The 27,948-nt window shown below is 43.3% G+C and overlaps 1 protein-coding gene across 1 annotated transcript; it reads left to right on the top strand.

The window, feature by feature from the left end:
• Nucleotides 1-6,525: 6,525 nt before the first annotated feature.
• On the top strand, nucleotides 6,526-27,913 carry AGO3 (argonaute 3, RISC catalytic component). Its single transcript, XM_026863201.1, has 19 exons — nucleotides 6,526-6,582; nucleotides 6,807-7,030; nucleotides 11,478-11,598; nucleotides 12,154-12,362; nucleotides 13,316-13,452; nucleotides 15,992-16,126; nucleotides 18,375-18,462; nucleotides 18,607-18,754; nucleotides 19,129-19,248; nucleotides 20,521-20,643; nucleotides 20,812-20,945; nucleotides 21,440-21,624; nucleotides 21,905-22,064; nucleotides 23,097-23,187; nucleotides 24,534-24,728; nucleotides 25,083-25,217; nucleotides 25,828-25,929; nucleotides 26,732-26,931; nucleotides 27,545-27,913. Exons 1-19 carry the CDS (start codon nucleotides 6,526-6,528, stop codon nucleotides 27,651-27,653), a joined length of 2,673 nt encoding a protein of 890 aa, XP_026719002.1. The 3' UTR covers nucleotides 27,654-27,913.
• Nucleotides 27,914-27,948: the final 35 nt, after the last annotated feature.

Below are 27,948 nucleotides of genomic sequence, written 5' to 3'. Positions count from 1 at the left end.
CAAGTTCGCAGCTTTTTTCTGTTAGAAGTGACAAACTGTCGTTTTTTTACTCTAGTGTGGTACGTTTTTAACGAAGCACTACAGACATCTTGAATCTTTTGTTCGCTTTTCTGTACAGACCTCCCGCGGATGAAACGCTCAGAATTTGCTTTTCTCTGTCTGTGTTAAGAGCAGTGATTTGGGAGGACCATGAAGAGTTATGTTTTTGTGGGTGGGGTAGAGAAGGGAAGGGGAATGATTCATAAGTGCCTTCAGAGGTTATTCTGCTCCAGAACACGTGTGATGGGAGCTACAGTGGAAGTTTTCCTCTGGAGCTGCGGTGGAAGCTGTTTGACTCACAATAATGAACTTTACAAATAGTTTCACCCTCGCAGCTTTACTTCCTTAGTGGTAAAGGTGTCAGGGCACTTCTTGTGCTGATTTCCAGTGGAAAGTTAAAGCAGTGGCGGCGATGCAGGGTTGGTGTGGCCTTTGACACGTCTGGTCTGGGTTCAGCAGGGAGCCAGCCTGCGGCTGGTGTCTCCCAGTCTCGGTGGGAGATGTGAAAATTCAGCCGGTCGTCCCGAGGCTTGTGTTGAATCTGGAGTGAGAAGTAGCAGCAAGAGGGTGACTTGCCAAGTGGTCAGAGAGATCTTGATCACAAGTAGTTTTTCTCTCTCGTTAGAGTCTGTATAACTGAACCGTCACGCAGAGCGTTTACCTCTTAATTAAAGTTTGTAGTTAGATCCGAGTCAGTTCCATTTTTCACGTTCTTCAGTCGTAGTGTCTCCTTTCTTTGTGCTTTAAAGCATTTTTCCGAAAACGATGAAATTTGTCGTTAGTTTATTGCTGCTTTTAATTTTGTTCACATGCGAAACTTGCTGGGATATAAACCTTCACATTATGTTTTAAAGTACTTTTGTTAGTAACTGCTAAAACTGTATTTTATTCTGCAAGGGGCTCCCTGGTAACATGGTTCTAAATTCAGTAACATGACCCCGTGTCTCAGATCTTGGTGTTCTGCTCTTAGATATTTTTCAGGCAGTAAACTAGAAAAAGGGAAACTGCTTGCATCTTGAATTTAAACTGCACTAGGAAGTGGGTGGACGGCACGTTTCACTCTTCCCCAGCAGCAGTTTGAAGTTAGCGGGTTTGGGGAAGGGATTGCGGAGTTTTCAGACCGTAAATGTGAAACCAGGAGAATAAATACGAGCGCATTAAGAATTGCGTATTTTTTTTTTTTTTTTTTTTTTTTTAAGCGTAAATGCAAGTCCGTATTGATAAAGGTTCCTTTTGGTGGCAAAACGTGGTATATCTACACTCAACAATAATGATTGTGTCAGTTTACCTTCCCGATTCCGGTCTGTGGAAGCACTTTCAAAGGAAAAGCATTGCTCTGCTCGTGCGGGTTGTCGTGTTCTCCCGAAGCAGTTAGATACTCACTTTACGATGTGCATATAAGCTGCTTTTTTCAGCTTAACCTTCTTTATGATTAGATTTTTTTTTTAATGGTTCAGGAGCATTAATTATCTTGTAAATGCTTCCAGAACGCTGCCCTGCATTCTCCGTGACTTCGTTAGGATAACACAAGTTAGCGCACTAGTATTTACTTGTGCAGTTGGCTCTCGCTGAGCATGGCATCGAAACGTTGGCTTTTGATGAGTTTTAACATGACTTGCGATCTGGAAACTTAAAAAAAAAAAAAAGCACCCAAATTGCAAGTAGGAACGTTTAGAAAACGTGGATTGCGTTACTCATAAATAATGTAATGCCACCCAGCGAGGCTGCAGCTACAGAAATCGGGGAATTCACGATTTCCGCCATAGGGAGCTCAATTCTTTAAACTAACATTTAAATATAATCTTTCCTGTCTATTTTTTAAAATCTAGAATTAACTTACTTCTTGGTAGCGATAAGATTTTGAGCTCCACAGGCTGGGCCTCTTGAGTCCAAGCAGAGGCCAGGGGCCCTCTGAAAGGGAATCTTTTTTTTTTTTTTTTTTTCCCCCTCCATCCTCTCCCCCCTCCATGGAGAGCTTTCAGGAGCTCAGCCTGAGGATAGGATCTGTTAGACAAATCTGTCTTGTGTTACCGAGCCAGAGTTTAAATAATATTTTACCGGTAATGTCCTCTATCATGTGTTTGAGGCTGTTCAGCCACCCATTCAATTAGAGATTTAGAACTGTTTTATAAACAACATTAAAACTATTAAGTAATCATCTGTTAATCTTTTTTGGTTTTACAATGCCGAAGCCACAGTAGGAAAGAGGATAATTTTTTGCCAGAAGCTTGGTACTGATGTCTCTTTCTGCAAGGGAAGGATCATGTAAGGAAACCTGTATTTTCTATTAGCATCTTGCTAGAAATCGGTATCTTGCTTCGCGCTGTAAAACTGTCTTGCCTGCCAAAGGCTTCAATTTTCCGTAAAATGGTTTGTTGAAAGTATTTGCAGGTTTCTGTGCTTCTGCTCTTTCTGCTCAGGCTTTATTCCGATTAGGACTTCGTTTGGTTGCTAGGTAGATTCAAGCCTGTGTTTTGGACGCGTGCCAGATGTGTTCTATACTGCTGGCTGGATTGCCGTAGAAATTACAGTTGATTTTTGTTGTGTTTAATCTTCATTAGAACATCTATAATTCCACAGGAGAACAGATTCCGATTCAGAGCTCATTTAAACCATTAGAGGGACTTCCATACTGGTCTGGAGTATGATCTGACTCGAATGGGAATTTTCACGTTGTGGATCTGAATACTGACAACTGCAAATTTCCGCCGTTTTCTGTTGGAGTAAATTGTAAATCACAAAAACCATCAAATGGTTCTGTTGGCGGAGGTGCCACATAATCGCACTTGGAATTAATTTCACGTGCGTGTCTCTTTAATGTTACTGCGAACTTTAGCTCTTTGAAGGAGTATTGGTATGAGCTTTTTCGAAAGAATTTCATAAACAAGACGTTTCAGCAAGCATTTTTTTTAACTTTTTGAAATACTAGTTTCCTCACTGAGCCCTCTAAAATTGACAACTCCTTTTTTTCAATCCCTTTTTGGGTTTTGTCGAAGAAATCTTGGATTAAACATGAGCAGAGCTCCTCAGAATACCTTCTTCCATCTCTCATCAGCGAGCTCCGTGGTTATGGGATGTAGGTTATCTGGCGTGTTACCCAGCCCGGGGGCAGACACGGGTACCAGCGTACGCGCCTGCTGGGCCGCGGCAGGGCTTCGAGGTACCCACCTCTCAACGAGGCAGCGGTGTTGGGAGCAAAGCCCCGTCCTTGTGCACCGTGGGCACTGTTGGGAGATGGAACTTCCCTGTTTTTTTTGTTTTGCAGATATATTTTAAGAGCTTCTGCTCCTACTTGTTTATTGAGCTTGTTCACTCGTGAGAAGAAAAGTCTTCCAACGTTGCTGAAGGATGTTCATAAATAATGACTTCAGCAAATGCTACGAACAATAATTTATAAAATGATATACCTTTAGGTCCTGAAGAGATTATTTTCTTCTGCCTTGCATTATTACAGGTTTAAACGCTTAGTTAAGTATTTTCTCTGCAGGTTTTTCTTTTATGTTTTCTAATGAGTAACTGCACGTTCAGAAGGTTCGAGTTAATTAGTGCTGGATCTTGTATCTTCTCGAAATGTTCTCCCTTGCTGTAGAAAAGCCTTCCAAGGATCTGAAGCGTGGATTTGAGTTCCCGTTTCTGGTTTTATTGTTCTATGTTATAAATCACTTGACTGTCGATGTTGGGGACTTTCCGTAACGTGTTTTATGAATTGAGTACTATTCTGGCACGCTAAACAGATTGGGTTTGTGTTTTTCCTTGGATTTTTGAAGAACACGCTAGGCATATGTCCATATCTGATGCTCTAATGGCAGGGCAGTAATAGTTTCTTAAAGAAGTTTCTCCTCCAAAACTGGTGGGTGCCTGAAGGGCGCAGAGCTGCTGCTCGTCCGCGCGCGCGGGGGCTCCGGCCGTTCCCCATCTGCTGCGGGGTCAGGCCGTCCTGCCCGCAAGGATTTCTGAAACTTTAATGGCTTTGTTTTCACAGCGGTTAAATAACACGAAGGAATAATCAGTCTGCCAGTCACAGTCATTCTGTGCTACTTAGAATAATACTACTTTTAGTATTTTTGGTTCGGGTGTTTATTTCCATTAGCTTGACACAGGACTTAGGCATGAAGTTGAGTGAGTCACTGATACGATCCGGGAGCAGTAGCTGTCCTCAGAGAGCGTCGTTTGTTATTTATGTTTTATTGGGTTTTGAGTCACAGGTTTGAAGCCAGTGACACAGGCTTTCACAACATACAATCTGGCAATTGAGTGTATTTTGAAAGCAGGATATTGTTGAGTGGGTGCTAGCGTATTTGGACAGTGATAGCAGAATTGGATTACGACATGCTCGTGGTTTTAAGTTAATTTGTCCAAGGGAGCGTGTGTGTTGCACAAAATGCTAGCGAAATCAGCTGGCTTTCTGAAAATTACTCCTGACTAGCGTGTAGAAGTGCACTGCTTATTCATTTCTTGGTCGCTTGATTCCTGTTTGCCAAAATCTGGGTTTTAACTTCTCCCAGGAAGAGCTGTTTCCTGAGGAGCCCTGTGCCGTACGGCCGAACAAGTGAGGCTAAAGACCGCCTTTGTCTAACAACTGGTATTTTCTTGTTTTGTTCGCCGCCGTTTTCCAGGGAGCAGAGCTGGGAGGCCTGCTCGCATACTTGGCTTTGGGTTGAGCATTTCTGTTACGACCCAGGGTTCTGAAGCGCGCCCTGCCTCCTGTTAGTAACTGAATATCGTTCCTCCCTTTCAGGTTTTTGCCCTGGTGCAGTCGATCGCTAGGATTCTGTTAATTTAAGCGAAGGGCTCACCAGCAGGATAGCGTTCATTCCCCTGAAGGGATTTATCTCTTCTCAGTGCTCCCTTAAAACCCTCAGCGTGGTGCAACTTCCAGAGGAGGCGGTGACAAAGATTTCAGCCATAGTGTGTTTCCCTGTTGCATGCGCTCCAGCTTCTTCACCTAACCTTCATAAGGATCGTCTTCGTGCCGACTGTTTCTTCTGGGCTTGCAGATTTTGACAGCTGTTTTTAGTTTTTACATGATTTTTAACCAGTGGGGTGGGAGGAGACAGGGCAGGCCAGGCTATGGCAACCTTTTTAATGTGACCTTTACTTCAGCAGTTCGTTAGCGTTTCCTACAGGTGTGAGCTAAGTGTAAACTATGGCATGTATGTCTTCATAATATGAAGATAAGCTATTGAGTCATTTGCGTCGCTCAAATGTTTAGTAGTAACTTTTTGCATATGCTTATATTCAGAAAACGTATCTGGAGTAAATTGTAGAGCTGCTTCTACTCATGTGACAGTATTAAAATGAAGAAAAAGTTGGAGAGAACAGATGCTTGGAACAAGTTTTGCATAAGCGTAGTCTGCGAGGGTGATTTAAATGATGCGTCTTGTTTTATGTTTTTCTTTTATCTTACGGCTCAAAGCCAAGCCCACTCAGAATTTTTGGGTAGTTTTCTGGTTAGAGCCAGACAAATGTTACAGATGAACTTAGCTTTGATGTTCACCTAGTCTCAGTACATGGTTTCTTTCAAGATAATGAGATTTTTTTTTTTTTTTCCAGGAACGGTGGAGATTAATCAAAAGGCAAATAAAACATTTTTACCAGCACTTGACATTTTAACTCTTCTATGAAAATGAGTGGGCTGGAATTGCTATCTGCGTCACTGAGTAGGAGTAGAGGGGAGAACTTTTAACTAACTTAATCGAATGCTCTGTAAATCATGACATTTGTATGATGAGTAATTTTTTTTAAAACTTGGGCTGCAAAGCATGTTGGTTTTGTTGTTTCTTGACTGGGAAGAGATATTTTTAAGTGGAAATACCAGTAGAAATTCTTGAAAGAGGACTGCGTGTACTACTGTGTTTGGGGTTTTTTTTAAGGCTTGAATAACCCACATCTTGAACTGAGGATTCTGATCTGAACGATGCAAAGTAAATGGAAGAGATAACCAGACGAGCATGTAACACGTATCACTAGACGGGTGCTTTTGACTCAAAATACCCATCTCATACTGCAGACTGTGGTGGTTTCTCTGAGCAGATGTGGGTATTCTTCTCTAACGTATAAGTCCTCAAGGGTTTTACAATCCTGTGTCTTAATCCGAGTCTTTCCTCTTGTGGTCAATAAGCTTTACTGGTGCCATTAGACTGGACATAATGGTTTTACTCTCCATCCATTTTCAGCCGACAAAGTTCAAGAATAATCTGTCTTCCAAGACTAAGCTAATAATGGCAATGAAATTAAGAGTTTATCCCAAATAACATGCACGGGTCCAGACCTGCTTCCATATTTTCGTATCCTGTGGCAGCTTTGTTGTTACTAGGTGTTCAGAAAAGACTTGTAAAACTTTTTGTGTTTCAGTGTCAGACAGGCTTTGCGCAATAATAAAGTGTTACGAGGGAAAGCACACTTTCTGTTGTTGTTTAGGAAGTCTCTGGATTTTATTCATGTTAATCACAGAATCTGAAACTCGGCAGTGGGAAAACAGCGTAGATGTGGGTGGAGGCTCGTGAAGGAAAAATGGGCAAGTGTTCGCTTGGAACTGACAGGGTTAGCGGGCTGTTGGATGTGTGCTCTTCCGTGCAGCTCATTTTCCCTTCTTCCATGTGCGGGCTCGGGTGCCTGCCCAGTCCTCCTGCGGGTTGGTTCTGGAAATTGCCTAAAACTGAGAAAGGGGAAGTCTCAGTGGGGGGACAAGTGTCTGTGCCCGCAAATGCAAGGAGCCTTATGTATTTTTAAGCTGCTGAAATGTAAGTAGTACCTTCGCGACACAGCTTGTGTGTTGTGCTTATCTTCTAACCTGTGATATTTTTTTTTCTTTCGCAGGACCCGTCGGGGCACAGCCCCTACTCATGGTGCCCAGACGTCCTGGCTATGGCACCATGGGCAAACCCATTAAACTGCTGGCCAACTGCTTCCAAGTTGAAATCCCAAAGATTGATGTCTACCTCTATGAGGTGGATATCAAACCAGATAAGTGTCCTCGGAGGGTGAACAGGTAAGACGGTGAAATTTGCCCTTGTAAATTAGACAGATACTGAAATTTTTAAACAGCAGAGGGACCTGCTGAAGTAAATAGAGTCTCTGCGTAGCTTAAAATGTGAGCATTATGCTGTGGAGACCTGTGGGCAAGTTCTCGTGAACGTCTGTGAGGCGGGTCCAGACCTTTCCCAGGTTCTCTTCAGCTCAGCTGGGAGCAGACGCCACGCAGCGGGCCAGCCAGCGCTGGTCACGGTACTTCTGCTGTTTGGCAGCAGCCCCTGTTCTTCAGGGCAGCATAAATACAGTATAGCTGTAGGCAGCTGCCTGTTTTGGTTGCAGTGCTGACTGCTGAATCATTTGAGTTAGCAGGAATCTGCTCCTGTGGGTGTTTTTTTATCCTCAGTTGATGCTGAGATATGCTGCAGCTTTGATTAATCTGAAGGGCTCCCCAGTTTCATTCACTCGGGTACTGTGGTCAGAAGCTAGGGGCCAAAAACCATTGCTGTAGGTAGAGCAGGAGACATCCTTCAGCTGAAAAGCTCCCGGCAGGAGTAGTGGTATGAGAGCACCGCGGACAAACTAGTTTTCCCCTTGTTCATAGAGATTTCCTGCAATCAGCTTAGTACATCTGGAACGATCGGACTTGGTCTGAGCTCCGCCTGTGTCCTTTCTCTGTGGTTAGAGCATTTTGCATAGCACGTTGTATCTCACCTTATCTTCGTGTCCGCTGTGTATTGGGGTCAGCGGAATCTCTTGCTCGGCTACTTTATTTCTAGATTGCTGGTTAAATGCAGAGAATATTTCCATATTCTGTCTCCCTGTTCCTTTAGTGATCCCACAAGCTGTACGTATCAAGGGCTGGACTCTTCAGCCCTAACAGATTGCTAGTACAGTGGGTTTTTTATATGTGGTCTTCGGGTATTTTGTCCTAAACCTCATGAGTTTTGGGAGCCAGAGAAGCCTCCTCAGAAGGAGCAGTTAACTGAAAACCTGACAGTAGAGCTATAACCATTTTTGCTTTTTAAAGATTACAACATTTTGTATTTCCTGTATTTCTTCTCTTCACTGAATTTTTTTTTTTTTTAGGAGTTACTTGTTAGTCTCTTGTGAAATCTTTCATCAGTTAAAGTTCAGGGTAGCTAAAAAGCATTTTTGCCCCCTTCCATCTGCAACTCTTGTTTTTTTACGTTTAAACAATAACATATAGCTAGGGCCTGATTCTGGCTGGTGATTTTTTTTTTTCCCCCTGCAGTTATGAAGGCTGTATAAATGCCTATATTAAGTATTGATTAAAAGGAAACTAATAAATTGCCAAAATTAGGATATAATAATTCTGTGAGTTAATATTTAATATAATCCTACTGTTACGAAAGGTGAATTTACTGCTGTATTGTTAAATGAAGAATGCTTGTGAAGCCACGCTCGTAGGGATACCAGGAGAACATAAACCCCTCTGCACTGACTTGTATGTCCAGTTCTTTTCTAGGGTGCTCTTGTAACGAAGATGAATGTGATTTCACTTAAAACCTGACTAAACCCACTTTTTAGTCTATTTTAATCAAGCACTGCCATACAACAGACAAAGGGAGACAAAGCTGTAAGAGCTCTGGTTGCTCCAGGTTGTGATTCTGTGTGGTGGGTTGGTACTGAAGCAACGGGAGAAACTACAGATGTGTGAAAATAGTGCATTTGAAATAAGCTGGTTTAAAATAGCAACTAAATTTTATTTCAGATTTAAAAGGAAAAAGAGAAGTCCCTTTGGTCTGTCCTGTGTGTAGGGTAATTTCAAGCTTGCTTCCCAAACCAGAATTGATGTTGGTCACAGCTTGCTTTAGTTGGTTATGCTTTAGATAAATGCTGTGTCTTCTCAAGTTTTCAGTTCACGTGGAGAGAGGTAAAAGCATTTGGTTTGAGTTTGTAAGGTAACTCGGTGTGGAATGGTCGCTATTTTTGCTTACCTAAACAATTGTGATTTCCAGAAGAGCGCGGTTGCAGCTGAGACAACTTTTCCCACCTTTTGCAAGGCTCGGATCGCGTATCTAACCGTTGCTTTTGACCCTTGTTAGATTGTGTGAGGGTGGGTTGTTTCCTAAAAGTGCTTTTTGTGGACTGGAGTTAAATTTCAGTGGGGTTTTTGAAGTTTTCTTATTCATAAATCTAGCTGTTTAGGTCAGATGCGTGTGTAACTGTCCAGAAGCTCATCGACTTCCTATTCCTCCAGTAAACACAGTCTTGCTTTTCCTTGTTTGTGTTACCAGCTGGTAGAAGCAGTTGTCTGGTTTTTGTCAAGGTAAACGGAGAAGACTAATTGAACGCAGGCAGCAAACCTAATGAGTTGTTTTAATAGTCAAATGTTTTCAAATGAAGGACTAAATTTGCTTTCAAATTTGACAGCAACGCGGTATGTAAATTACGAATCCTAATATAAACTGTAGTTTAAAATCTGAAAGCTGAGGGTAAATCTTGCATACGTACTGGATTTTTCTAAGTAGGGAACTGTGAAATTGGTTATTTAAAAATACTACTACTTCACCAACTTTCATCTGTGTAAAAAAAAATATGGCAGATGTTACTTAAAAACTGCAAGAGCTCGTATAAATGAGCCCAATAAAAGAGTTTAATGTCTGCTGAGTAAATGACTTCGGTGTGTTGTGGATTACGCAGAGGAGAATGGATTTCATTAGTCTAAATTGAAATCAGTGTACTGAAATACCTGCTTTGAAGAAATTCCCTTAGAAACTGTTTTTCCCTTTCCCTTGCATGCTGCAATAGTTATTTCTAAGAACTCCGTGGATTTACACAGACTCAGCTATTCTGAAATAGTTTCTGACAACACCCTGTCTGCATGCTTGTATTTGGAATAAATAGTGGGTTTAGTTCCTGAATAGCTGCTGGATTTTTTTAAATTCACCTGCACCTTTATGAGCTGTAGAGAGGCTTAAAAATCTCGAGTGAGTGTCTTCTGTTTCCTTTTCCCTTTCCTTTGTAGCAGCGCTCTTTCCCCGGTGCCGCTGTAGGCGGAAGGTAAATGCCGCCGTGCTTGGGAGCGTGCCGTGCGTGCGAGACGGGCAGCAGAGCTGCACCTGGGAGTTGGGTTTGACAGAGCCTCTTGCTTTCTCCCTCCCGCCCCGACTCTTCACCGCTGGCTTTTATCCCTCTGCTTTTGTCACAGGTTGTGTGACAATAAGCTGGCACCGGTGGAAGTAGATGTTTTGCACGCGTAGCCCTGTGCGTAGCGTTACGGGGGGGCAGCGCCCCGGTGCGGGAGGGGGTTTTGGGATGGGGTGGGCTTGTGCGGGAGCACAGTTGAGTAGTACGTAGGTATTTTGAAATGGCTTAAGTGTATTGATGTGCTTTTAGCCAATGGAAGAACTTGGATCCCGAGAGACCGGTAGCGTAAAGAACTGTGAAATGGAGAATTTCTCTTCCATTTCCCCCAGTCCCAGCTGAGAGGTGAAAGTGCTGCTGCTAGTTTTGCTTGAAGAGGAAGTCAGTATTTATCTCCTGAAGTACTGTAGGCTGACATTTCCTGATCAGGCAAGAGTATACTAGTAAGCTTCTGCTTTGCAAGAATGCTACTTTGCATATGCATAAGAAAGGTGTTTAATTCCTGTAGAATAAGGGAGTTACGTCGTGTCAAGTTAAGACGCGGTGGTTGTGCCACTGAAAGCAAGGAATGCCCAAAGAATTCAAATCCTGGAGGCATGTTTCAGTTAGAGGCACTGCAAAAGTTGCTTTGAACCTGATATATCTACTGCTTGTGACAAGAAGCGTTTTTTTATGTAAGACGAAAATTTTACGGTGTTTTTTCCAAGCGTAATTTCAGTGCTTGTATCAGGTTACCGTTTTCTTTATTGCCGTCAACTCCTAATGAAGGAAGTCAGGAGAATCTATAATTGTGTGCAGATTTGATCAGGCTTTTACTCGATTTTGTTGTAAAAACTCTGAGAGAATTTAAAACTAAGACATTTTTGTTAGGGTACCTCATTTCTGTGTAGGCAGAAACCAGAACTCTGATGAACTGGAGCACAGATGACTGCAGAACGTTCCTAGGTAGACAGTACGGTTGACTCCAGGCCCCGGGAGCTGGCGTGGCTTCCAGTTGTGAGCTTGCACTAGTTTTTCCTAATCCTAGCTTGGGGGTTTTCTTCCAAGGTACGTGTGTCCTTGTTTTCTGTAATAAACGTTATACAAAGGCCTCGGTCGTTTCTAGGACTTTCTGAAATTATTTCAGTGTTTTCTAGTATTTGAGCATTTGCATTATGACTTTCTTCCTTAGTGTTTATCTTTTTTTAGTTAAATTATGTGCAGTACCTTTTTGGAATACCAGTGGGTGTTCTGTAATTCACTTGAGTAATATGTTTGTTGAAACTACTTCAGCAAAACACAGGGTGTGTGGGAGCCAGTTCCAGTCTGATACTTCTTTGAAAACATCTTCAATGTGAATATGTCAACTTTTCTAGGGAGGTGGTGGACTCAATGGTGCAGCATTTTAAAGTGACAATATTTGGGGACCGCAGACCGGTTTATGATGGGAAAAGAAGCCTCTATACAGCCAATCCGCTTCCCGTGGCCACTACTGGGGTAAGATAACGGGGAGAAAAAAGGGTACTTGTATCAGCTTCGTAGGAAAGAAGAAGAAACAAGCCCAACTTCTAATATGGCTGGGTTCAGAAAAACTGGAAGTTTCTTACAATAGCTGTAGAGAAATGAAGTCCTTCTACTGTATCTTCTGCAGATTCCAGTGTATGTAAATGTGCATGTACGATTGCATTCAGAACCTCCCCTGGAATTCAGTAGCCTCTTTCTACAGCAAAATCTATTAAATACTCAGTTTTACAGACCGTAATACGTTATCTTACAATGAAGTACTATTAAAAAAAATCAAACCACAGTTTCTCTGGAATGAAGAGTTTTCTCATTCAAGATGACAAAGTTATGTGATCCTCTTCTGCTTGGTGAGGACCCGTGTCTCTTTATTTTGTGCATTTGATAACGTACTTCCATCAGAGGTGCTGTGTCCTAAATATCTGAGGTTTTAAGTCTCTGGCCCAGTTATAGGAAGGAGTGGAAACTCAAGGCTACCCGACTTGAGATTAAAACACTGGTGTTTTTTTTTCCCCTCCCACCCCGACTCAGGTGGATTTGGATGTGACATTACCAGGAGAAGGTGGAAAAGATCGTCCCTTCAAAGTGTCAATAAAGTTTGTTTCTCGGGTGAGCTGGCACTTGCTGCATGAAGTTTTGACAGGAAGAACCTTGCCTGAGCCTCTGGAACTAGACAAACCTATCAGCACTAATCCTGTTCATGCTGTCGATGTGGTGCTACGACACCTACCCTCCATGAAGTAGGTTCACTGTCTTCCTGCAGTCTGTCTTTACCTGAAGTATCCCCACTGGGAGACCTTCATCCCTGTTTCTTCACAGGTGAAAATTAAAAAAAAATAAATTATCATTTCCCCTTACGCAGCACAGCCGGTTAGCTGAACTGGGGAGACTGGAGCTCGTTGTGTAGAAGTGTGTGTTTCTGTAGACATTTAAACCCCAAAGCAGGTGATGTATTTGAAGAGATCAAGAAACAGGAGACACTTACAATAGACCTTAATTGAAATACTGAGAGATCACAGCATGCAGTAGCACTGCTGTCATGTGTTCTGCTCAAGTTGAGCCAAATGTCGTGCACTTGATGGCAGTGGCTGTTGAAAAGCATGAGTGTCTCTAATTCATTGATATATCATCAACAGTGCATGCTTCTCAGGTTGAGACTAGATACCTGTGCCCAGGCTGGACCGGGCTTTGAGCAGCCTGGGCTAGCGGCAGGTGTCCCTGCCTGTGGCGGCTGGGTTAGAACTAGTGATCTTTAAGGTCCCTTCCCACTCGAGCCGTCCACGATTCTCTGTGTATGGTCTGATCAAATATTCCCGTGTAAAAGGTGCGAAAGGCTGGGTTTGAGGGTCAGTCCAGTACACACAGTGCTGTCGTACGGAATCCGCTGTGACGGAGATTATACTTTCTTGAAGTGGAAGATGAGGAAGGGTAAGTTAACTTAGTTGTGGATTTGTTGTGAAAACTGGAAGTGGTTGTGCATTGCTAAAACTAGTAAATGTCTGTCTTGATTTTCAAAACGCTGCAATGGGAACAGAAGCATTCAGTGTATATTGTTCATGCTTGATTCTAGGCGCAGATTCCTGGTGCGCAAAATTCCAAAAAAATAACAATACTGTGTGTTTATAATCTTTATGATGGAATTTTTTTAATTTGGAAAGCAAAGGCATAAATGTCTGGTCATCTTTTTCACTAGGTATACCCCTGTGGGCCGCTCCTTTTTCTCAGCTCCGGAAGGCTATGATCACCCCTTGGGTGGGGGTAGGGAGGTCTGGTTTGGATTCCATCAGTCCGTTCGGCCTGCCATGTGGAAGATGATGCTCAATATTGATGGTACGTTGGGATAATCGCTTTGCCGTGCAGTCATTTTGCTGGAGTTTGTGGTACCGTGTTTCTGTGTGGGGATAAGTTTCGGTGCCATCTGTGCAGAGAGATTTAGTAAGCAGAAGCCATCTTCTACAGCAATTTCTTAACTCGTATTGTCAATAATAAAGAGTGAAAGTATCTTGGGGTATTTTGCTAGAATTTATATCAGAATAAGAAAACTTTCAAACTTTCTTCGTAGACAAGGGGTTTTCACCTGAAAAATACTTGTGTTTCGTTGCTTGGTTTGAAGATTTAGTGATTGTCTCTTGCGATACCCTGGTGAAACACAACGTTAACTGTGCGGTCAGTCTACCTGAGAAGTTATAACGATGATGATAATAGAGTGAGATTTGTAACGCCGCGTAGGTGTGCATACGTTGGCTTCCTGTTCAGCCAGTTTGAACCAGACCTATATGGCAAAGGCCACCTAGAAATCACAAGTATTTTCTTCTGCATTTGTCATCATGTCAGGGTTTCAACAGAAATTTACCTGCCAAATTAAAGAAAAAAAATCTATGTAGGAAGGAGGAGCCTTGCGTAGCTTATTTTCCTACTTAATTTTCTGTATTGGTACATCTGCAGCGACACAGGCAAATTGCTTAAGATGTGTCTCCAGCTGTCCACGGTAGGTGTTGTTCAGTACTTCCAAGAAAACTCTGTAAAATATATCCCCAACACTTCGGTGAATGGGGCTAATTGAGATGGGCTTTCTTATGCAAAACCAGATCCGCTTGGCACCGCTTTATTAAGTCCCGGATGAATGCGTTTGCGATCAACCGGTGCATGTGTCAGACTCCTTGGTGCTGTCAGCACTCCGACTCTATTTAGATGTTAAACCCCTCTTGAAACATGTCAGTGTTTGAGGTGCAGGTGCTGCCTAAAGTTTTCTCTAATTCATGTTCTGTTCTCACTCTTTGAAACGCTTTATAAACCCGAAGTAAACAGTCTGTCGGGTTTTTTTTTTGAGCTGGGTTGAGCGCTCTCAGTCAGGTTGTGCTCAGTGTCTGTCTTAGAGCATGATAAAGTGTTGCAGGTGCTAACTGAGCTTTCACACTGAAAATCTGCAAGTCCATGTGTTCTGGTTTACCGAAGCTGTGAATGATGCTGATGTGACTTGAGATGGGTTTGTTCTTGTAAAGTTACAAACAGTGGCTGTGGTGCAGCTGTTGATTGGAAAGTGAATGTAAAAATCTGACCAGTCCGAGCAATAAGCGATCCTGGTATCTGCATGCCAGGTACTGAGGTAACTACAGTTCAGGTAGGGCAGGAGTATTAATTTACCCCAGTTTAGGACGCACTGCTCTATTACTTTCTGTGAAGCAAGTTTTTCTTACCAGCATTAGCAAGCGTAGTAGTAACTCTAGCAGGAAACATTTTTTTTCCCATTCTTTCTGTGAATGAGAAACTTAAGAACTTTAAGCTCCAATTTACGGGGCGATCGCTTTACGTCGTGGTTTGAGGCTGCGAAGATTACGTTCAAATCCTGTCGCTTGATTTTTTTGTTGTTGTTGAACTTGTGCGAGGTTCTCTGCAAAATCTGCTTCTCCCTGTGCGGCTGCGGGGCAGGGGGGAGCTCGGTGTGTTCATTCAGCAACGGCCTCCGCGGGGGTTGGCCGGAGTGCGTCATGTGAAGTTGGCAGCCTGCTGAAGTGACGCATGTCTGAAGAATGTTTCATTGTATTAGCACAGAAATGTGGTGGTTTCGGTACATGAGAGCTGAAGAACTAATAAAATGCTTGTCAAGTATTTATTTTCCGTAGCTGCCATCTAAAGTTTTAAATGTAAGGAGTAGTTTGCTTTTTGTTTGAGCTATACCTAGTGCCACCTCACCTTTCGTACTAAAAGGTATCGTTTCAGTTGCTTGTGCCTTTGTCAAGCAGATTGTTTATGGTCGGTCTTCCCTGGAATGGGTCAACTGTCCTGTTTAAAACCAGTATATTGTCGCTTAATGTCATTGTGTCGTTAATACGCAGGGAGGGCAAGAGATTTTTGGTAGAGCAAGGGTTGCACGCGCCACTACACAAACATAATTCGTGTATGGTCACAATAGTGCTTGTGTTTCTACCCATTATTGTTTCGGTAATCGAGCAGATCATCTTATTGACAAAATTATATTGAATAATCTGCTTTTCCTGTTAAGTCTTCAGCAGAGATACGTTAATACCGTCTCTGCTGCAGCTTGGTGCAGAGTCGAAAGAGAATGTCCCTCGGGGATGTTACAGCTCTCTAGAAATAAGTGTTAGCTGGGGGAAAACCCTTTCAAAACCCTGAAGTGCAAAGTAGTTGCAGGATGACTGTGCTGGGGACCGACGTGTCATCGTGGGCCCTACTCTGGCTTTTGTGTACTACGCTCCTGCGAGGCCTGCTGATCTGTTTTTAAAAACGTGTGCTTGCAGCGCTTGCTTGAGGGTTATGTGGAATTTTAAAAAGCATTTGTTTATATATACACTGCTTCGCAGCATTCTCACTTGGGTTTTTTTACACTTCAATATTTTGCTCTTTGTAGTTTCTGCCACTGCCTTCTACAAAGCACAACCTGTCATTCAGTTTATGTGTGAAGTTCTTGACATTCATAATATTGATGAACAACCAAGACCTCTGACTGATTCTCATCGGGTAAAATTCACCAAAGAGATAAAGGGTGAGTAGAAGCATATCTGTTCTGTCCCAGGTAACGCAGTCAAGTTCGTTCCAAGGGACTTGTTTTAATTGAAAGCCCCCCGGTCAGCGTACATCACAAGGGCCCTGGAAGTGCCAGGACAATTGCCCTGTGCCCTGTCTGTAGTTCCAGTCCTGGGTCAAACAGTGCAGCTCTACACAAGGGAAAGGTTAAAAATGGGATGTGTTCCCAGTGGCTCCAAGAGAAAAAGAGAAATTGTGTTGCTTCTTGCCTGGACGGAGGTAAGTGGCTGTTGCCTACCTGGATGGCTGACCTTTGCTGAGCAAGGCTCGCCCAGGCCATAGTGCTGTTGAAGGTTTTCTGCTGTTTAAATATTGAAGCAAAGTGAAAATTGATTTCAAAGTGAACGTCATCGATTCTTTGAAAGTACACTGTTGCAGTGACTTCTAATAACTGATTGCCTTATGGAAAAACAAGTACCACTTGCTGACTTGCAGCTGAAGGCCAAATTCCATTCCAGAGGAATTGCATAAGCGGGTGGTTTGAGTAGTTCCACTCCATATATGCTACTTCGCTTTGTCTTTTTCCTTGTCCTTTCATTCCAGTGTAATTTGCAGAGAGAGAAGCCTTGAAAGAGCTCAGCTCTTCAAAGCCCTTCCCTTAAATGCTTGTTACTTGCTCCAAAATTAGACTATATCGAAATACCAGACAGCAAACAAAAACGTCTGAACTATAGTCACAGACTGATGCGTTCATAGAAGAGCCATTAATGGAGAAGAAAAAATAAAAAAGAATTATTTTGTAGTTGTCCTAACAAGCCTCCTTTTTACATCTACCTGTCTGTGTTCATTCTGGAAAACAGGTAACTGGAGAAAGAGAAGCTGTCTCTGCTTGGTCTTGGATGCCTCAGACACTTCGTTACTTAGGCAATATTGAAAGGTTACCTTTGCTGTCAATATTTATTTTTACTACTATAGTATCTGGGAACTTGAGCCAAGACGTTGTGATCACGAGGACTGAAACAAACCCTGCATTAAAGAGTTGGCAGTCTGTGAGCGGCTCTGTGAGCGGCTCTGTGGGAGGGTGGTGCCTTCTGCAGTGTCACAGCAGATCCGTGACAAAGCAGTGAGTGGCTTCCAGTTATCTGTACGTGCACAACCCTCTTCTCTTGGCCACAGTGCCTCATGGTTTCTTTTAATTTATCTTAATGCTGTTATCAGGGCAGCGGTAGTTTATTTTTGATTACGCCTTCCTCTAAGTAATACCGATGTTAATGTTGAAATTAGCGTTGTCAGGAATCAGTGAAGTGCAGCCCATCCTTCTGTGGGATGTCTGTGTCTCTTCTAAACTAAACAGAGTATCTGCTCTCCGTACTTTGGGACCGGATTTGGCGTGGGGTGTTCAATCTGTGGCCCACAACCCACACACACCTCAGCGGGACAAGTCACCCAGCTGCTCTCTTTAAAGCCTTTACTTAGGCTGTGCCCGTCGGTTGAATCTCCCGGGTAACAGGCTCTTTTCAACTGCCTGCCCTGCCGTGGGGCCGGGGAAAGGCATCGCAGCGTGCTGATGCTCTGCAGCGCTGGGGCGATACGCTCGGTGCTTCCCGCGGACGCTGAGCCCGTTCCCAACGTCCAGCCCAGAGCGTGGGCACGCGCTTAAGGGACGTGGCCACTGAAAGCCTCTGGGAGCTGCCAGCGTTGCTGTCCGCGCTGCGGGGAGAGTCAAGGCTGCCGAGCCTCTGCCCTGTAGCTTGGGTGCTCTTAGATGAGATCTTCGGCCGCGCAAAGTCCAAGGTTAAACTTGGTCCATGAAATTAAAGGAAGTTACAGGCTGAATGTGGACACAGAGCTGGGGGAGAAAATGAACAGTAAGGTAGAAAGCTGGGTTTGCTCTTTTAACTTCATTTATATTGGTACTGGTTGTTTGAACTGGTATACAGCATCGAGAACCAAGGAATACGGTGGAGACAGCCAGCTGAGATTAGTCACGTGCATGTTAGATGGGACTGCTACAAGAAATTTGGATGACACCGAACATAAAAAGATGTCATAATGCATAATATTTAGAGGATAATACCTAATTTATACCTTATCAGAAATTAAGTTACAATGAAAGAAAACTATTTATAAAATAATCAATGTTGTGCTGTTTGACACCGACCCTCAAAGCTGTCGGAGTTGAACGTGTTCTGGTATATGGAACCTTGTGTCTCTTGAACAAATTTTTGTGTAGTTACGACATCAGGATTTTTGGTCCTTTTGTGCAGGTCTAAAGGTAGAAGTGACTCACTGTGGAACGATGAGAAGGAAATACCGCGTTTGTAACGTAACCAGAAGGCCTGCAAGTCATCAAACGTAAGATGGTTTTTGTTAGAGCATTGAATGAGTGATAGCTTTACGCTCACTGTGTGAAGGACCTAGGACTTTATTAATTTTGGGGGTGTTGATACTTGCCAACTAAGATTTCTGTACATTCTATTGAAATGTATGTCTTTTTAGCTTTCCTTTACAGTTAGAAAATGGCCAGACTGTGGAGAGGACAGTAGCACAGTATTTCAGAGAGAAATACAACCTCCAGCTGAAATACCCTCACCTTCCTTGCCTACAAGTGGGACAAGAACAGAAACACACCTACCTGCCTTTAGAAGTAAGGACCTTGTTCCGATATATCAGCTTGTTACTGGTAGGCTGTATCGTTCTGCGGAACGTTAAGTAGTGCGCCCTGCGCTACCAGCGTGTTTACGCGTTCATACGGTTTTCTTTCACTAAAGACTGTCTGCATTTTAAATGTTCAAGCTGCTTTAAAGTTTAAAACTGTGAGAAAGAACGTGCAGTTAGTGACACACGTTGGGCGTGTGTTTTGTAACGATAGCACTACGGTACGTGGGGATCTGTTTGTAAGTGCTCCTGTACGTACGGTACGTGGGGATCTGTTTGTAAGTGCTCCTGTACGTACGGTACGTTGGGGACTGTTTGTAAGTGCTCCTGTAGCGTATCGGCGCCTCTGATTTTTCCCTTAAGGTCTGTAACATCGTGGCTGGCCAGCGGTGTATCAAGAAGCTGACGGACAATCAGACATCGACCATGATAAAGGCCACAGCGAGATCTGCTCCAGATAGGCAAGAGGAAATAAGCAGATTGGTTAGTGCTTTAATTTCCGTTTGGTGTGATACTACTCGCTCAATGACGCCGGACTAGATTACGTTAATGCAAAACCTTCTCGTACGACCATCCCAGCGTTTTCATTCCTTCCTTCCTCACTTAATAGCTTTTAACTATTTTTTTTTAATTGGGATTTATTCTTTTTATTGGATATTATTTTTTTTGAATGGGATTTATTTGCAACAGTAGCATGAGTCCAGCAGCGTGGGCTCTTGTGTTATAATCTGTACAATTAATTTCAAGTAGGTACAGGAACTACTCAGGACTAACACTTCAGTGTTTTGCTGTATTGGGCCCTCAGGGTTTTTAAACAAATTTGTGAAATGGGCTTAGGTTTTAAGACACAAGTAAGATTTTGTTCTAGGTACTTTCCCTTGATTCCTGTTGATGTTCGAACATCATACTTTTCTTGTTATTATAGGATGCTTATATTTGTAGCGGTGCTAAATAATTTTAAAATCACGAGCTAGACTCTGAAGACTTAGGTCTTGAGAATTTCCCATTTTTTTTCTGTTAGTAGCTTGAGGGTGGGTGGTAGCATCGCTCGATTTAATAGGCACTGAAAACAAACTGGAGCAACTTACTTGTCCAGACTCAAACAAGAATCCGTAACGGGGTAGAAGAGTGATTCTGGGTCTCCTGAATCTTGCATGTGAAATGTTTGACTGATTTCTTTAGTACACACTAAATGTTTTCACCTGATAACTCCCAATTTTCTTTTTCTTGGCGCTGAATCCAGACACTCTAAGCATCAGTGGTTTTTCTGACTTGAAATATTATAAAACTTTAATATTTCTAGTTGGATACTCTTATAAACAGATAGCTCTTATTTGAAACAGTCTGGGTTTTGAGCTGACAGCCAGAATTTTTCAATTAAAGTAAGGCTGTTCTGGAAGATAAACAAGACACGATTGTGCAGTATCAAAATGAATTAATTTGTTTAGTCTTGGGTTTGCTGGTCTCTAAAAGAGAATGCTTTTTGATCTATCTTGTGAGTAAACAAAATGCTTTTGGATAAGCATGCTACAAATGAGCACTTGAGTAACTAAGGGAACAGAAAGAAACCTTACCCGATGTATCTCGTGGTATTAATTGTTCTCACTGGGGATGGGTTGATAGCGTTGAGCTGAGCCTTTGTCAGTGACAGGCACAGTAGTTGTAGAAGGCTTCTGCAGCGTTCCTCTTAGTCTTTTGTATGTTACATGAATTATAGTAGAGATTTCCGTAACATGGAAAAAACTCGTCTTCTAGGTGAGAAGTGCAAATTATGATGCAGATCCATTTGTTCAAGAGTTCCAGTTCAAAGTCCGGGATGAGATGGCCCATGTGACGGGGCGCGTGCTCCCAGCCCCGATGCTGCAGTACGGAGGACGGGTGAGGTTTTTTGCTTTTGTTTCACAGAGTGATTTCCCAGGCACGTTGACTGTTTTAGTCAGTTCGGTTGCGTTGCGCAATACAGGGATCAGAGTTTGAATGGTAAAACTTTTTTTTTGTTAGCCTGAAACTGGATCACTTGAATATCTGTTGCTTTTGTTTCCACAGAACCGGACGGTGGCAACCCCAAGCCATGGGGTATGGGACATGCGAGGGAAGCAGTTTCACACTGGTGTTGAGATCAAAATGTGGGCTATAGCTTGCTTTGCAACACAGAGACAATGCAGAGAAGAAATACTGAAGTAAGGCATGTCATGGTTCAGGCTTTGGACTGTTCTCTTAACGAAGCCATCTTAGTGAAAACATGAGTGTGGGACTTCTAACGAGCGTTTCACCTGGTTTTAATCCCCCGAGATGTTAGGCACAGGATCCAAGCTGTTGCTGGAAGCTGCAGTCAGAATGCTGTCCCTGGGCTCACCGTGGGGTTCTGGTCCTGTGTCATTGCTGGTTCCTTCTAGCATCTTCAACGAAGTACTAAAGATGCTTAAACTTTTTTTTCCCCCCCATTCTGGCCTGTGGTGCTTCAAAGCTGTGCAGCCTCCACGCAATGAACGGTTTTAAAATCCTGCTTTAAAAGCCATTTGGAATCGCCACGCAATGAACGGTTTTAAAATCCTGCTTTAAAAGCCATTTGGAATCGCCTTCATTTGCGTAACGCAGTTCTTCTGTCCCCTTCTGCTTTGGTGGCTGTGTGCTGTGCTGCTGCAACAATTCAAAAAAAACTTCTTCTCTTCAGGGGTTTCACGGACCAGCTGCGCAAGATCTCCAAAGACGCGGGGATGCCGATCCAGGGGCAGCCCTGTTTCTGTAAATACGCCCAGGGTGCAGACAGCGTGGAGCCCATGTTTCGACACCTCAAGAACACCTATTCGGGGCTTCAGCTCATCATCGTCATCCTGCCAGGGAAGACACCGGTGTACGGTAAGGGAATACCTCTGTCTTTACCTGTTTGGTTGGGTGTTATTCTGAGACATTTGCTGCCTGGCATATGTTAGAAAATACTTCAGGACCAGATTTCAGATATTAGAAACCAATGTTTTGTGTCTGAAGATAAAATGACTTGGAAGCAGATCTGAGCATGCAGATAAGTTGGAAGTTATTTTGTAGAGGATGCACACTTAAATTATTGTGACTCAAGCTAAGGTCAAAACAGCAATAATTCGAAATGGACTCAAATTGTACCTTAATATTTGCTTCTCAGCGGAGGTGAAGCGTGTGGGAGATACACTGCTGGGCATGGCCACGCAGTGTGTTCAAGTCAAGAACGTCATTAAAACATCTCCACAGACCCTATCAAATCTGTGCCTGAAGATTAATGTTAAACTAGGAGGAATCAACAATATCCTTGTACCTCACCAACGGTAAGACTCTTTGTGGAGACTCATTTGGGGTTTGTTTTAACAGATGTGGTTACGCTTGCTACTTAGCACCCAAAATGTAAACGTGGCCGAGTTTTAGGATGATATATTCTTCTGGCAATAGTATGTGGTATTTGAGGTAGAATTAAATTTCTTCTAGCGTGGGCTCTGAGTGGTTGTTGGCCCGTGAGTTAGGTCTTAAGCCAAGGTTCTTTTCAGATGTCTGATCAGTATCAAAAATTTGAAGAGAAACTACACATCTAGAGATGTCGAAATAGAAAAGGTCTTGCAGAATTAAGAACGTACAACATCACAGTGTAACTGTTGGACGTACCGATGTGCTGCTAATAAGGGGCATTCGGTGAGAAGGTTTCAAGTGAGAAGGTTCAGCCCATGTGTGCTCCCCTTGTGCTCACATGGATTCATTCTGGAGAAGCACAAGTCTTTTGGTCCTGAAAACTAGAAATTTGGATTGACTCTAACCTTTCCTCGAGTATATCTGTTCTTTGAGTGGAAGCAAGCCAGAAAAACCTCTGGGGTGCAAGTCTTAAGAATTCTTTCCTAAGACTTCCTGAGAGCTTGGAATCAAAGTTTAAATGTGAAACAGTGGTGCGTGAAAGAATATTTTAAAGGCCCTGGGAGACCATCCTGCTGCTTAGCTCCTGTAAGCCGGAAGGATGTGTGTGCTGGCCCAGCCAGCCGTTTGTTGCAGTACCGGAGCACGAGCGTATCCGTCCTGGGGAACGGCAGTGTCTCTGAGCAGCTCTCTGCACCGTTCAGGGCCAGCTCTGTGGCTCTTCTCCGCTAGAACCATGCCACAATTCAATGGCGGGGTATTTTGGAATGACTGCTGTGGTGGTTTCGAAGTTCACGTCTCGTGCACGAAGCTTTCCTTGGTTAGGTTTGGCCAGATACCTGATGATAAGGCTTCTCTGGGCAGTTTAGCTGGAATAGAAACAAAACCCCAGACTGAGCGATAACCTTGCGCCAACTGTTCATCTACAAGTGTGACTTAGCGCTTTTTTCTTTTTGAAGACCTTCTGTGTTCCAGCAGCCAGTGATCTTTTTGGGAGCTGATGTCACTCACCCTCCTGCTGGAGATGGAAAGAAGCCTTCCATAGCTGCTGTAAGTTTTATTAAATTAGTGTTATTTTTTCACCTTCGGTGAATGTTAGAATAGTAAATGCAACTCATGGACTATGTCAGATCTTTCAGGGTTTATGCTGGTTCTCTGTACACATTTCTGATACTCTTAAAAATCATGTCTTAAAAAAAAAAAAGCCACTACTTGATACTTCAGACTGTTTACTTAGCTTTTTAATTTTTAAATCAAGGTAGAATGGCAGTCATGTTAAATAGTATATTTCTGCAAAAATACTCTAAAGGAAATAAAGCAGCTTTGTGATGTTAGTTAATAACAATTGCTCTTATGAGACTCCCCCCCTGCAGGGCTGGGTCCAGCTCTGGGGCACCAACAGCAGAAGGACATGGACCTGCTGTAGCGGGGCCAGAGGAGCCACGGAGATGCTGGGGGGGCTGGAGCCCCCCTGTGAGGACAGGCTGGGAGAGTTGGGGGGTTCAGCTGGAGAAGAGAAGCTCCGGGGAGACCTTAGAGGGGCTCCCCAGGGCTGAAAGGGGCTGCAGGAAAGAGCGGGGGGGGGGATAGGATGAGGGGGAATGGTTTTAAACTGACAGAGGGGAGATTTAGGTGAGGTCTAAGGCAGAAATTCTCCCCTGGGAGGGGGTGAGGCCCTGGCACAGGCTGCCCAGAGCAGCTGTGGCTGCCCCCTCCCTGGGAGGGTTCAAGGCCAGGTTGGACGGGGCTTTGGGCAGCCTGGGCTGGTGGAAGGTGGCCCTGCCCGGGGCAGGGGGTGGCACTGCATGGGCTTTAAGGTCCTTTCCAACCTAAACCAGTCTATGATTCTAAGATTTTTGTATTTTTAAAGGAGAAAAATGTAATCAAAGGCCTGGTTTGACAGGAATGTTTTTGATACTTCTTACCTTTTTGTGGTGGTACAGCCCAGGAGGTGAAGGTGCTGGTTGGATGCTTGGTCAGTCCCTTCCTATTTTGTCCCCTTGATATTTTACTTGGCATTGGTTGGAGTTACGGAAACTGCGTCACTGCTTAAAGGAACTAGGGCAAACTGAAGTGTTTCTCTGTGTAAAACGTGAGAAAATGTCAAAGACAAAAAGTCTGTCTGGATTATAAGAATACGCGTTGGTGTGCTGTCAACAGAGGGGAGGACTCCAGGGCAGATGAATTCTGCAGATGCGTTTTGGGGCGATTGGAGGGCAAGTTTTATACCTCTTTTTTAAAGGTCTTAAACCTGTACCTACGACAAGTTCCAGTTTAAAATGTTTCTGTGGTGGTTGTTTTAATGTAATCATCGTTACCTGAACCTTTACTCTTTTAATTTCTTTTGATAATAGATCTGGTCTTGAAGCCTTTACTCATGTAATCTCCCCCTGAAGGTTGTAGGTAGTATGGATGCTCATCCAAGCCGGTACTGTGCCACGGTGAGAGTTCAGCGACCCCGGCAGGAAATCATCCAAGATCTGGCCTCCATGGTGAGGGAGCTGCTCATCCAGTTCTACAAGTCCACACGGTTCAAGCCCACACGTATCATCTTCTATAGGGACGGGGTCTCTGAAGGACAGTTTCGACAGGTTGGTTCATCTCTGGGTTTCTTGAAGGACTGTGTTAGCACATAACTCCAGTTCTCCGTTTGAATAGCTGCAGTGTTTGAGTTTTTTTCCATTTACACAATGTTACCCCAAAGTAGTTGAGACTTTTAAGGAGAGAATTTGTTAAGCATGTTGGGTAAGAAAAGTTGCAACTTCTTTCCCGTCTGGTAAGGAGAGGTCTTAGAACTTGGGAAACAGTATATTTTTAACAACTTCCTAAGGTTACTGATTGTGTGGCGAAACTGCTCTTAGTGTTAACTACAGACCATTTATTAGGTGTTGTGTGTAGAATACAGTGTAAGCAAAACCTAAACTATTCTGTTCTTGTGCTTGTAGGTTTTGTATTATGAACTGCTAGCCATTAGAGAAGCCTGCATCAGTTTGGAGAAGGATTACCAGCCTGGAATAACCTATATCGTGGTGCAGAAGCGACATCATACACGATTGTTCTGTGCTGACAGAACAGAAAGGGTAATCACTGCCCCCTCTTAGAGTAGCTTTATGTGAGAAGCTTGATGTCAAACACGCTGCTGGAGAAAATATTAGCACGGGGCTTCTTTGTCAATCTGATTGTCTTTGCATTCAGGGAAGAGGTTGAATTGACAAGTAAAAATGTGGCCCCAAATTGAAAAATCGTTCACCTTAAGTATGTTTAAAAAAAAAATAAATCCCCATCAGACTTTATCATGTGGCACCTTGCTACTAGTCTTTGTCAGTGAACAGCAGTTAATATTCATGTAACTAACTAGGACCAAGTCTACAGGAGAAAATATGATGGAACCTTTAACTTCTCTGTTCTTCTGAGTCGATCCAAACTCGAGGTGACATTCCTGAATACCGGTGTGTGCACAGCTCTGCTGTCCTGAGATCAGAAGTTCGGGTGCAGGGGGTGGAGTGTTCTGTGAGAGGTCTGTGTCCTGGTCCAACGTCCCAGGCTGCTGTGCTGACACGTTCCAGACGCTGCTGAGGCCGCTCATCCGCTGGAACCTCGTGCGTGTGGAAGAGAAACTTGTATTTTTCGGTACAGCTGAGATGTATAAACAGTTGTTAGCTGCACTTTCTAACAAAACCTTTTTGCTAGGTTGGACGAAGTGGCAATATTCCAGCTGGAACAACTGTAGATACAGACATTACACATCCATATGAGTTTGATTTTTACCTCTGTAGCCACGCTGGAATACAGGTACGATTGTTTCTTTGTAAGTAGATGGGAATTTAGAATATGTTGGGTTTCTCCCTTTGTGACCCCTGTGTTTACAACCAGGTATTTACTAGGGAAATGTCATTTAGCTCAGTTTGATCCGAGATAGCACATTATTGTGGGACTAATAGTGTTATTTAAGAGGTGTCTCTGCTACACCTTTAAAACCGAAAACTCCGGAGAGTTCCCAAGAGCTGTACTCCGTGTTACGTTCAAGTACTGATGGTGAGAGGTGTATCTGGGGGGAACCTTGACACCAGTGACTTGTACAAATCTGATTCACCATAAAGCCAAAGAGCAGTGCAAGTCCTGAACCTGTAGGAAGGACGACACTGTATGGAAGTAAGGAAGTGTATGTGTTTGTGTAGAACTCTCTAGTTGACTTCTGAAATACTGGAGCCATTTCTAGTTAATACTTGAAGTTAGGATGCTAAGGAATTGGATTTCTCTGGGAAATGTGTCTTGGTGAGACACAGTTTTAACTGAGGGTAGTTAAGAGGTGGTGTAATCATGATTTAGTCATGCCGGGAGCAGGTTTTGATCATTGAGGGTTATCTAGAAGGCATGTGGGTTTTTTTCCAAGCAAGAATAATTAGAGTAACATAATCATGTAAATGTTAGACTTATTCATCTTTAAACATATTTAGGGCTGACATAAGACCGAATTTTTGGCTGCTGTTATGTAGGAGTTCAGACTAGATAGTCTGGCCCTTTCTGAACTTAAAAATCTGACTCAATTGTATGGAAAAGCTGGATAAGTGAATCGATGTTCCCTTCTTCTTAGGGTACCAGCCGTCCCTCACACTATCATGTTTTGTGGGATGATAACTGTTTTACTGCAGATGAACTTCAGCTGCTGACTTACCAGCTCTGCCACACATACGTGCGCTGTACACGATCGGTTTCTATACCTGCACCAGCCTATTATGCTCATCTGGTAGCATTCAGAGCACGATACCATCTTGTGGACAAAGAACATGACAGGTAAATGAAAATGTGGGCTTAAGTTTTTTGTCTCCATTGGTCTTTGCTCCATTGTCAGGCATAAAACATCTGACTGCAGGTAATTACTGCCTGGTTTGCAGTTAATTTTTGTTACCTCTGGGACTAGTCTTAAGAGAATCATTGCTGACAGCTGCAGCTCGGTATCAGACAAGAGTGGGTTGGTGGATTTTACTGACTAACACTCAGATTAAAAGAATTAAGTTTAATTTAATGAAGTATTCGGTTATTAACTTTGACGTGGTCTGAGGGAATCAAGCCACACGTTTAGTTTTTCGCTTTAAAATTAGAGTAGTCACGAAGGAAGCAAATGTTAAGTGCCTTCCACTTACCTAACTCTGCTGTGTACGTCAGAAGTGTTTTATAACCTTTGGGCCATCAATATGTTTGCAACGGGCTTATTTTTAGACGAACGAACTGAGCAGCCGAGGTAAAGGGGTTTGTCAGAAGCCTTGAGGTTGCCAAGTGAATAGACAAGTAGATTCTTCTCGGCGTCCGGTTCTGTTCCTCTTGCCCCGTGGCTCTCCCGAACGTTGCGGAGATGTGGCTTTTTGACCTGACGAGCCCCGCTTGTGTCTTTCTCGTTCCCTTGCAGTGCTGAAGGAAGCCACGTGTCGGGACAGAGCAACGGCAGAGATCCGCAGGCCCTCGCGAAGGCTGTACAAATTCACCAAGACACCTTACGCACGATGTACTTCGCTTAAGTCAATAAGGTGGAAGCATACTCGCTGAAAGGAAGAACTGCGAAATGAATCCACATACAATGTATGTTTCCAGTGGGGTTGGTTTAGGGGGTGAGCCTCCGATCGTGCTGAAGTTGACACTGTGCAGGGGCGAGAGGCTAACCCTTAAATTGACACCAGGAAGATTGTTTACTTCATCGAGGAACACAGCACTATTATGCAATATGAAACCAGCCAACTGCTTTTGTGGCACGGAAGCACCGCCATCATTATTTTTTTTTTTTTTTTTTTTTTTTTTTTTTTTTTTTTTTTTTTT

This window comes from Athene cunicularia (assembly GCF_003259725.1).
Source record: "Athene cunicularia isolate RWA chromosome 23 unlocalized genomic scaffold, athCun1 chr23_part1, whole genome shotgun sequence".
NCBI classification, from domain to species: Eukaryota; Metazoa; Chordata; class Aves; order Strigiformes; family Strigidae; genus Athene; species Athene cunicularia.
This window is presented reverse-complemented; position numbering and strand designations above follow the sequence as displayed.

Coding starts and splice junctions, on each gene's coding strand:
- AGO3 (XM_026863201.1), top strand. CDS start 6,526: ATGTGGGTGGAGGCTCGTGAAGGAAAAATGGGCAAGTGTTCGCTTGGA. Junction 6,583..6,806: donor GTTCGCTTGGAACTGACAGG/GTTAGCGGGCTG, acceptor TTCGCGACACAG/CTTGTGTGTTGTGCTTATCT. Junction 25,930..26,731: donor GTAGCCACGCTGGAATACAG/GTACGATTGTTT, acceptor CCTTCTTCTTAG/GGTACCAGCCGTCCCTCACA.